At 39.2% G+C, this 12,249-nt stretch overlaps 1 protein-coding gene across 1 annotated transcript; it reads right to left on the bottom strand.

Moving 5' to 3' along the window:
• Nucleotides 1-5,858: 5,858 nt before the first annotated feature.
• Nucleotides 5,859-8,162, bottom strand: LOC106093070 (neprilysin-2). Its single transcript, XM_013260051.2, has one exon. The coding sequence runs from the start codon at nucleotides 8,114-8,116 to the stop codon at nucleotides 6,035-6,037; it is 2,082 nt and encodes a 693-aa protein (XP_013115505.2). The 5' UTR covers nucleotides 8,117-8,162; the 3' UTR covers nucleotides 5,859-6,034.
• Nucleotides 8,163-12,249: the final 4,087 nt, after the last annotated feature.

Raw genomic sequence — 12,249 nt, 5'->3', positions numbered from 1 at the left:
TTCTAGAGTTCAATTTATAGACCGATTTGCATCATACTTGGCACGGATGTTGAAATTCAAAACGCCAGCTTTTGTGCCGTATTTCAGCCAAATCGGATGAAAATTGGTCTATTTGGGGGCATATCGAAGTCTGAGTCGACATGGCCCATTTGCAATCCACAGCGACCTGCTGTAATAAGAAGTCACTGTGTAACTTTGTATCTTTATTCGTTCGACCGCTATCTCGATTTCCTCAGACAGACGGACATGGCTAGATCAAAGATTCAAACGAAATGAAACAAGTAAAAGCGTGCTAAGTTCGGCCGGCCCGAATCTTTTATACCCCCACCATGGATCGCATTTGTCGAGTTCTTTTCCCGGCATCTCTTCTTAGACAAAAAAGGATATAAGAAAAGATTTGCTCTGGTATTAGAGCGATAACAAGATATGGTCCGGTTTGGACCACAATTATATTATATTTATGTTGGAGACCTGTGTAAAATGTCAGCCAATTCGAATAAGAATTGCGCCCTTTGGGGGCTCAAGAAGTAAAATAGAGAGATCGATTTATATGGGAGCTGTGTCGGGCTATAGACAGAAAATCGGATAATAATTGCGACCTCTAGAGGCTCAAGAAGTCAATATCCCAGATCGGTTTATAGGGCAGCTATATCAGGTTATGAACCGATTTGAACCTTATTTGACACAGTAGTTGAGAGAAAGAATAAAATACGTCACGCAAAATTTCAGCCAAATCGGATAGAAATTGCGCCCTCTAGAAGCTCAAGAAGTCAAGACCCAAGATCTGTTTATATGACAGCTATATCGGGTTATGGACCGATATGAACTATATCTTGGCACAATTGTTGGATATCATAACAAAATACTACGTGCAAAAATTCATTCAAATCGGATAGGAATTGCGCCCTTTAGAAGCTCAAGAAGTCAAGTGCCCAGATCTGTTTATATGACAGCTATATCAGATTATAGACCGATTTGAACCATACTTAGAACAGTTATTGGATATCAGAACAAAACACATTTTGCAAAATTTCATTCCAATCGGATAAGAATTGCGCACTCTAGAGGCTCAAGAAGTCAAGACCCAAGATCGGTTTATATGGCAGCTATATCGAAACATAGACCGATAAGGCCCATTTACAATACCAACCGACCTTTACTAATAGAGGTATTAGTGCAAAATTTGAAGCGGCTAGCTTTACTCCTTCGAAAATTAGCGTGCTTTCGACAGACAGACTGGTGGACGGACATGGCTAGGTCGACATAAAATGTCGCGACGGTCAAGAATATATATACTTTGTGGGGTCTCAGACGAATATTTCGAATAGTTACAAATAGAATGACGAAATTAGTATATCCCCCATCCTATGGTGGAGGGTATAAAAATTAGTATAGCTTGCCCTTTGGTGGGGGTGAAGACAAGTTATTTTATTTTATCTATATTTCGTCAAAATGCGAGGAAAAATACACCACTTATGAAACCAACAAATTTATCGCGAAGTCGGGATTTCAGCCAAATCGGGTAGCAAGTTAGCCTTTTAAGGAATTATGATATGACATGGGAGATGTTATATCGCTTTAACGACTACCAGTTGAAGGATCCAATTTTTAGACCTTCTAGATCCAATTTTTAGACCTGTTTTCACATTTTCGCAATCTACTCGCTTATACCTTTCATTTGACACCCAATTTGCTTAGGTTGGAGCACCTTTCCCCCACTCTGTAGCGGTGGGTCGGAGTTGACTCAAAATTGCTCGACTCCGCCGCCCTGTTTGTCACCCGGTATGCATCAGATGGAAAGTCGATTTTTAAAAGTTCATCCACCAAACCACAACATTATATAGCAATCAGTCTGACAACAATAGTAAGTACCATGCCAAGAGCACTTTTACAGGTGTATCAACCAGACGCTTTTTGTAAATGAACCCTTTTTTCCTCAAAAGGAAACAGTTCTCCTTCTGAATTACAAAGCAAATCTTTCAAATCCAGAGCAATGAGACAAAATTGCGGATTCTAGGGGTTCTACAACAGAAAGAAGTCTTATCGAAGATAAATTTAAATGTAAGCTACTTTCCGATGGTTATCGTGATGTCGAGAGGTGGCAAAGACGATATATAATAATTATACTTTTTAGGCTTTCTTACTTACTTTAATTGGCTGTGACAGAACATTTGCTTCACTAGCCGAATGTAGAATAGCGTTCCAAGTGCCTCGATCTTCTGCGCTCATTCTAAAATCTCTGACACCATGTTTCGATGTGTCCCACCACTTGATCTTTCCATCGGGCTTTTGGTCTTCTCGGTTTGCGTGTACCACCGTGTTTGCCTTCAATAGACTTCTTTGTTGGAGCTTCTTCATCCATTCTGACAACATGACTAAGCCAACGCAGCCGTTGTATTTTGATACGTGTAACTATGCTATAGGTGAAATACAGCTCGTGGTTCATACGTTGCCTTTATTCTCCATTATCTCAAACTGGTCCATATATATTACGAAGAATCTTTCTCTCAAATATTCCAAGCACTGCCTCATCTGTTTTCACAAGTACCCATGCTTCAGAACCATATAACAACAGGGGTAGTATCAGTGTCTTGTATAGTGTAATCTTCGTGTGTCGAGAGGTGGCCTTGTTTGTAAACTGCTTACTTAATCCAAAGTAGGATCATTTTGCCAGATTCGCTTTGTCCGTTTGCGCTTTCTTGTTTCGACCTTTAAATCTTATTGAGATTCCATTGCAGGATATTGTCCGGCTTTAGACCATTGTTTAATGCTTTCTATTCTATTTATACAGACTTTAGTAAGGCTTTTGATAAGGTCAATCACGAATTACTGTTGTTGAAGTTGCATCTTATGGGTTTCTCCAATGCGTTATTGAAGTGGATAAGATCATATCTAATGGGCAGAGCTCAGATGGTGAAAGTAGGAAATGCTATTTCTGACAAGATAATTGTGACATCCGGTGTTCCTCAAGGAAGTCATCTTGGACCGGTCTTATTTACATTGTTTATAAATGACCTGCCCAGCGTGATACATCGATCAAAGGTTCTAATGTATGCAGATGATGTTAAAATTTTCTACTCTTTTAATGAGGAAGCAAACCAGTGTATACTGCAATCCGATCTTAATGAGTTTTATAAATGGTGCAATGCTAACTTGCTAGAACTAAACACTTTAAAATGTAAACATATGTCTTTCTTTCGGCTGAGAAGAATTGATACGAGTTACTATTTGAATGATTGTATGGTGGAGTATGTGGACTCTATTCATGATTTGGGGATTCTGTTGGACCACAGGTTGGATTTTAGAAAACATATTTCCTTAATTACGAACAAAGCTTATAGAAGTTTGGGATTTATCAAGCGTTGGAGTAAAGAATTTTCAGATCCCTTAGTAACGAAACAATTATATATTTCTTTTGTACGTTCTACTTTGGAATATGGGTCCATTATATGGGATCCAGCCTATTCCATTCATTCGAATGCGATTGAGTCAGTTCAGAAACAATTTCTTTTATTTTGCCTTAAGGGGCGTGGCTGGGACCCTCGGGCTCTACCATCGTACGAATACAGATTAAACTTAATAAAATTACCAACATTAAAAAGCCGACGAATAATGCTGAATGTTACTTTCCTTATCAATATAATGCAAGGCAAAATAATCTCCGATTTTATTTTGAATAGAATTTACATAAATGTTCCCTTAAGGCCATCCCGAAACTATCAGCTATTTCAAATAAATTATTTCACATCAAACTATGCAAACAACGACCCTTTACGCCGCCTCTTTGTTGAATTTAATAAATTTTATAGCCTCATCGATCTCTCTGAAAAACGTGATTCTGTTAAAAGAAAATTAATACTTCACTTAAACACATAGTTTTATTTATTTTGAATCTAAAATATGTATATATTCGTAAATATTTAGCATATAATTTAGTCTGTAAGGATTATAATCTATAGACTTAAGAATAATAAAAAAAAAAAAAAAAAAAAAAAAAAAAAAAAAAAAAAAAAAAAAAAAAAAAAAAAAAAAAAAAAAAAAAAAAGTCAGCAACCACCGTAGCGCAGCGGTTAGCATGTCCTCCTATGACGCTCCATGCCTGGGTTCGAATCAGAAAACATTTTCAGCGGTGGTTTTCCCCTCCTAATGCTGGCAACATTTGTGAGGTACTATGCCATGTAAAAACTTCTCTCCTAAGAGGTGTTGCACTGCGGTACGCCGTTCGGACTCGGCTTTAAAAAGGAGGCCATATATCACTGAGCCTTAAACTTGAACCGGACTGCACTCAATGATATGTGAGACGTTTGCCTCTGTTCCTTAGTGGAATGTTCATGGGCAAAATTTGTATTTGTTGTTTGTATTCTTTGAATAGAAAGCATTAAACAATGGTCCAAAGCAGGACAATATTCTGCAATGGAATCTCAATCAGATTTTAAGATCGAAAAAGAAAGCGCTATTGCGCTTATGACTCAAGTCGTATTAAAGAGACCTATTCAAATTTAGATCTGTGCTTTACAACTTACTCTAGTTGAGATGGTTGTAAAGCACCATGATCCATTTGACATCTCCTGCTGATGATTTTTCTTGGTCGAAAATGAAATCGCGATACGGGAAACCAGTCAAATGCTTTTAGCAGCAACACACTTTTGCTGACTTTTAAATGTTTTTCGCATTACAATTCTTTGAATAGAAAGCATTAAACAATGGTCTAAAGCCGGACAATATGCTGCAGTGGAATCTCAATTCTTCGCTTTATCTCAAAACTGGTGACATTCGTTTCGGTTACGGTGTTGCTGAGGTAGATAAAGTTAGACAAAGTTACTGACTATCTCAAAGTTGTGGTTCCCAATTTTCTCCATTGTCTTTATCTGCTCTGTTGTACAAGGCGTTTAGGGAGTTTAAACCATCCATTTCGTCTTATCGCAAGGCTTTCAGGTCGATATTTTCATGTGTTATCGATCGTTTGGCGGATAGGGCTATCAGAGACGGCATTTCAATTGATCGATTTCTATAAATTTTTAATCCATGCGACGGCTACGAACACTATGTTGTCCTTCATACAATCCCCGATGATTCCGGCAGTGTGGATTACACATTGCCTGGACCGTTTTTAAAAAGTACTGTACTGCTATTCCTGATAAGAGCGATTGGTACTAAAATATCTCCGGTAAAGGAAGTTACATAGACTTCTATACGGATGGTTCCAAACTAGACAACCAGGGGGCTTTTGGAGTGTACTCAGAAGATCTAGGACTGCTCATATCGAGAAGATTACCCGACCGCTGCAATGTGTACCAAGTGGAGATTTTTGCAAGCATTTAGGGAAGTTGTTGTATGGCTAAGATATAATGTCATAACGACGATTGGCAGTCATTAAATCATTGGGGAACATATTTCTGAATTCCAAAAACCCCCTCGACTGTCGAAGAACTTTCAGCGAGAAGCCTGAGGCTGGGCGGTTGCGAACATTCCAAAATAATGTGGCCCAATCTAGACTTGAAGAGGCCAATTTCTGGCTAAAACAGACGTCTCAGTAATTTTGTCTGTTATGACAGGTCACTGACTGAAAACACAGAAAAACATGCTGACAAGTAACGACTTTTGCAGAAGCTGTGAGGACGTGGAGGGAGAATAAACTATTCACCTATTGTGGAACTTCAGAAGAAGTTCCACAATAGGTGAACATTCACAACGTGTAAGTGAGTCTGATGGCAGACTGCCACTTAAACCTAACCTAACGTAACCTTGGCCAAACAGCAAATACTTCCTTATTCGAACTTGTTCACAATTCTATTGTGGCGAACCCCGAGGAATACTCACTCCATCAAAAAGCTTTACGATTGGAAGTATCTGTTGACTTGATGGCCTTTTATAGTACATTTATTTAATTTTTCTTAAGTGATATGTTTTTTATTTAAACGTAGAAAATAGCGAAAAAATAATCTTGTTTAAATACTCGTATAAATATTTTTGCAGTAAGACTAAATAAGGGTTATCGGTATTGGTAAACTAAGTATCTCCTCTCTCTCTTGCATCAGCGCCATACTTGACAGCTTTCCTCCGGTAACATACGGCTCTGTCTTGAACATCTATAGGCTCTAGAGAATTCGGAAAAATGTGAAAGAGCATCATTGATACGATCACTTACTTCCCCATGCTCTAGGTCGGAGATATTGGGATCACAAAATAATTGGGCAAAATTAAGGAAAAACACCTTCTTCGCTGACATATCTATGCCATTAAGGCGACGCGTATCGGTGAGTGCGTTGGGATAACGATTGAAGAATGTTCCGTAGGCATAGTACAAACCGCTTATATCGGCAATTTTCTCATCGACCACATCGGGATGGAGCTCTTGCAAACAATTGAAATTTGCATCAAAATCTGGATTAGAGAGCACCGTGTTATATTGCCAGGCATTCATTTTGCCCCTATAGTCTACTTGCAGGCCCATGCGATCAAAGCCGTGGAATATTTCGTGGGCCAAAGTGTTGCCAAAGGAACTATATTTGTATATTTCATCATAGGCGGGATGAAAGAGGGGCACTCGCAGAGAGGTGAAGGGCACAATTACAATATTGGGGCGGGTCAAATAATAGGGCGAACAGCTGCTTCCCTCGCCATAAATTTCCAAATTAAAGAACTTGGACACATCCTTGGTCAAGGTATATGGATGACTGGAGTGGGCCGATTTAAAGCTGAACTCCAAAATTTTCAAATGATTTCCATAGTAGTCAGTTTGATTCAAAGATAAATTCTCGTAAAAGGCCTCTAGCACCTCTTCTGTGTTTTCATTGGGCAAATTGCCTACCTTCAGACGAAGGTTTGACAGTTTTCCACAAAGATAATCCAAAACGGTGTCCTTGAAATGCATGTTGTTCGCCCTTAAGGTGCGATTGAAGTAGCCAACTATGTTATCGAACATTTGCTGTATTTCCAAGCTATACTCGTCGATTTCTGAATGTTGGTGTTTGTAGATCCAATGCATGGCCAAGGGCAAAAGGGTGCGAGTGCTATGGACGCATTCGATGGAATCGAATTTTCGCGGACCATGCTGCTGTAAATGCCACAAAAATCGTACTTCCAAATAGCGACTAATGAAGTGATTGTCATACTTCTTGAGCAACTCGTACAACTCTCGCATGTATTCAACATTTTGTATGTAGACCTCCCTATCGGGATCCAGGGTGGTGTAATCCAAAACGGTGGCCAAATATCTGCTTAGCCATGGCAGCGGCAAATCTTTGACCGTGATGAGTCGTGTCCCCTCATCATCTTCGATTTCCTGCAATTCCTCCAATCGCGTCTCGAACTCTCTGATGGCCTCCCACAGCTTATCGAAAGACTGTTCGTTTCCTGGTAAATCCAAATATTTAATCAAGTCCTGCAGATTCTCATAGGACATACTTTGGAAGCCACCGCCCTCGACGGGTTTGTCCAAGTCGATGATAGTCTTTGAGCTATCGTCACGTCGATGAATCATAATCTCCTCAATGAAAATGCCATTTAAGCCATAGCGTCGCATTACCGCCAAGCTATGAACCCAATCGAAATGAGGACGACTGCTGTGACCAGTCCACAGTTTTGGCAATCTCAGATTCTCATGCAGCTTCATGTAATCCAAATAGCCGAAATGATCAAACAAACGAACATTGGTGCACGATTTATAGAACTGATGGGCCAGTTGGACAAATTTTGGCTTGCCTCTCAGTTTGATGGAGTCCATATATTTGGCCAATTCACGATTTACCTCATAGTCGGTCATGGAAAGCATGTCATTGCGTCCATAACGTGCCTCTTTGTGGTATTCCTCCCACTTGCCACAAGCAAACTGATAGAAGTCGTCACAGGGATCGGCCTGCGTGTCCATCGACCCCTCAATCATGTGCTTATATCTGTGATTCATTAGGAACCTCTGGTAGAACGGTGCCGCCTCGATGACCTTTGCCGTGAAGACGCCCACCAATGTTATGGCCACATGCCACAATCGAATGTTCGAACGTTTGTTTTTTCCGCGCCTCATTTTGTTTGTGGAGCTCGCGAACGTGGTGCTTATTTCAATGCTAAATAAAGACTGTTTTGTTGTTCTTCGATGACACAATGAAATTGATACCATTTGTTTTCTACGAATTGTCGACACGGGCTTATCTCTATGGCGTTGTCTCACTCCCTACGCTGGGCAATGACTGCGTTGAGAGATCGAAGCTTTAGTGCAAATGTTGTTTTGCTCATTCAGCATGCTTTGCAACAACGCAATTATAACATCTTTGTCAATTAATGTATGAAATTCAGTCATTCATTGAAAGTTAAATGAATGAATGCCTTGTAATTTTTCAATTGGACCATGGGCTCAGGAAGTCTATTAAAAACGCTACGCACAGCTCCTTTCCCCAAAAACTATGTTTTGGCGAAGAAAAGGAAATCTTCAACATTCAAATTGGACGAATCATCACTTTCGAAAGACAATACTAGGCACTATTAGTTGATTAATGCACGTCATGGCAAATACTTATTTAAGTTTTATTTAAAAATTATCCAGGAAATGGATTATTTTCAGTAGAAGCCACATAATGCTCTACAAAATGAATTTATATTGAAATGATATTTTTGTCAATGAGCGCAAAGCATTACATGGAAGATTAATGGTTCTGAAGATGCCATTCCTGATAACACATATCAGAAATGGCATCATATTGGAACTTCACTACGTAAATTTCAACCGATTCCCTTTGAAATTTCTTAAGAACTCAAATCGAATACATAATCGGTTATTGTGAGACGGACGAAGTGTGGAGGACGAAATCTAATTCAGAGAGTCACGCATTTTCTCGGGTATGCGTTGCATAAACGGGTGCAATTTCAAGATTGTGCGCTTGAAAAAAAAAATCAGCCTAAAATACTCGTTCTTCGTCATTGCACGGCTTCTAAAAGAGAAAATGGTGTGGTAATTATGAAGGCATCATTCGAATTCGTTTTGTCGACTATGGATAGGAGGGCTAACGTTAACGTTTTACATAGTTTTGACGGTTTTTTGTCCAAAACTTGGCACTTCGACGATTTTCGATTTGAATCCTTTTATAAGTTGGCGATTTTTTTCGGGCTCTATTTGAATTTATTGACCTCAACTTAGACAAAAAAAAAGTTCATCATAATGTTTATGATTGTCTTTGTGCGACACAAATCCGCGTGCTAAGTTCGGCCGGGCCGAATCTTGGAAACCTGGATTCTGCTAAAAATTTGTAATTTTATTCTACATACCAATAAAATCAAAATCAGTCAAACCAATAAAATGAAAGCTTCTAGAAACCGAACAGAGGATAATCAAGAGACCGGTTTATATCGGAGCTATACCCGGTTATAGACCGATTTGGAGCGTAGTAGGCACAGTTGTTGGAAGTCATAAGAGAACACTATGTGCAAAATTTCAGCCACATCGGGACAAAACTGATGCTTGTAAGCGATCAAGAAGATGCTTGTAAGCGATCAAGAAGTCATATCGAGAGATCGGTTTATATGGGAGCTATATCAGGTTCTTGACCGATTTGAACCATACTTGATACAGTATTTGGAAGTTATATCAGAACATTATCTAGAAAATTTTTGCCAAATTGCGGCTTCCAGCGGATCAAGAAGTCAAATTGGGAGATCGGGTATATCAGGTTATAGACCGATTCGTACCGTACTTGGCACAGTTGTTGGAAGTCACAACAGAACACTACGAGCTAAATTTCAGTCACATCAGTCACACAGTAAAATTGATGCTTGTAAGCGATCAAGAAGTCATATCGGGAGATAGGTTTATATGGGTGCTATAGAAGGTTCTTCACCGATTTGAACCATACTTGACACAGTATTTGGAAGTTATAACAGAACACTATCTGGAAAATAATGGCAAAATCTAAAAAAAATTTCGGCTTCCAGGGGATTAAGAAGTCAAATAGGGAGATCGGTTTATACGCTTACGTGATCGAGTACGCTTTTGTATCGAATAAGATTTCGTCACGTATCGAATGGATGTATTACCGCTCTGGAAAGCTGTCGTTTCGTATTCAAAGTACAAAAATATGTGCAAATACTTTCAAATACATTCACTTTTGCAAGGTATTTTTAATATTTTGAATTAACTTTTGATCCGAGTTGTTAAAGAAACGAATTGCAAGCTGCACGATTATAATCTGCCGGTAAGATGTCCATGTCCACTGCGGTACAACTAAAGCTGCAATTGGCTGTTTCTTACATTTCTCCAAGATTTGGTATCATTTGTTTTTTAGATGTTGGCTTCCCTAGGCTAAAATTTGGAATTTTTTCTCATAAATTCGGATGGCCTTGAATTGAGCCATTTCAACATCTTGTCACCGATTTATTTTGTGTAAATTGTTCCTAAATAGGAAAAAGTATGTATTTACATATTTCATATCATAAATACATTCAAAAAACTTAGATTTTTACTTTTGTTTTAACTATCTAGTAAAAATTATATCTAGTAAAAATTTTATTCGATAGCTCCAGAGCTCACGAGTGGCTTTCGACCAGCTGATACTCGATTATGCACTCGTAAACGAATGCCATCATCCCGAATATCGATAGTACTTATTCGTTAGCGAATGCGGTAATGATATATTACCATTTACGACACGGATATCGAAAAGCCTAACGTAAGTCACTGCATCAAATTTGAGCGAAAACGATTAAATGAAGCCAAAACTTTAAATCGAGAGATCGGTCTATATGGCAGTTATATCCAAATCTCAACCGATCAGGGCCAAATTGAAGAGGGATGTCAAAGGGCATAACACAGCTCACTGTCCCAAATTTCGGCAAAAGCGGAAAATAAATTCGCCTTTTATGGGCCAAAAACCTTATATCGAGAGATCGGTCTATATGGCAGTTATATCCAAATCTCAACCGATCAGGGCCAAAGAGGAATGTCAAAGGGCCTAACATTCCCAATAAATTCCCAAAAAATGGCCAATAAATGCGCCTTTTTGGCCCAAGACCTTACATCTAGAGATGTGTCTATATGGCAGCGATATCCAAATCGATCGACCGATCTGTGCCATATTCCAGAAAGATGTCGAAGGCCTAATTAAACTAACTGTCCAAAATTTCGGCGACATCGGACAATAAATACGCCTTTTATGGGCCCAAAACCTTAAATTGGGAGATCGGTCTATATGGCAGCTATATTCAAACCTGGAATGATCTGGGCCAATTTGAAGAAGGATGTCGGGGGGCCTACCACAACTTACTCACCCAAATTTTGGCAAAATTGGACAATATAAGAGCCTGTTATGAGCCCAAGACCTTAAATCGTCTATATGGCGGATATATCCAAATCTGGACCAATCTAGGGCAAACTGAAGAGGGATATCGATGGGCCTAACACAACTCACTGTCCCAAATTTCAGCAAAATCGAATAATAAATGTGGCTTTTATGGGCCTAAGGCCCTAAACCGGCGGACCGGTCTACATGGGGGCTATACGTCATCAAGATAAAGTCCATCAAGTCCATCGCATCAAAATATAGTCCGATATAGCACAGATATAGAAAGAATCTGTGCAAGGTTTCAGCTCAATATCTCTATTTTGAAAGACAGACAGACGGGCGGACTGCTCATCAAATCTTATATATAAAAATCAATTTGTGTTTGTTTGTTTGTGTGTTCCTTATAGACTCAGAAACGGCTGAACCGATTTTCTTGAAATTTTCACAGATGGTGCATAATTATCCCCCTTACCCTAATTTTCAGAAACGCCAGATCTCGGAGATGGGTGGTGTGATTTAAGCGAAATTTTTTGTGCTCTCATATAGTACCCTAAAAATAAAAATTTGGTGTCCAAATTTCGGATGGATGTACAACCGAGCAGATAAAGAACATGGAGAAAGTTGGGAATCACAACTTTGAGATAGTCAGTAACTTTATCTACTTCGGCACCGCCGTAACCGAAACGAATGACATCAGTTTTGAGATAAAGCGAAGAATAATACTGGCAAACAGATGCTACTTTGGACTAAGTAAGCAGTTTAGAAACAAGGCCATCTCTCGAAAGACGAAGACTACACTTTACAAGACACTGATACTACCCGTGCTGTTATATGGTTCTGAAGCATGGGTACTTGTGAAAGCAGATGAGGCAGTGCTTGGAGTATTTGAGAGAAAGACTCTTCGTAAAATATATGGACCAATTTGCATTAACGGAGAATATAGGCGACGTATGAACCACGAGCTGTATGAGCTGTATGACGA

Source organism: Stomoxys calcitrans, chromosome 4 (genome assembly GCF_963082655.1).
Source record: "Stomoxys calcitrans chromosome 4, idStoCalc2.1, whole genome shotgun sequence".
Classification (NCBI taxonomy): Eukaryota; Metazoa; Arthropoda; class Insecta; order Diptera; family Muscidae; genus Stomoxys; species Stomoxys calcitrans.
Note: the sequence above shows the minus strand (reverse complement) of the source record. Positions and strands in the feature narration are given on the sequence as shown.

What these genes read in the sequence shown, in the direction of transcription:
- LOC106093070 (XM_013260051.2), bottom strand. Translation starts at nt 8,116, where the DNA reads ATGGTATCAATTTCATTGTGTCATCGAAGAACAACAAAACAGTCTTTA.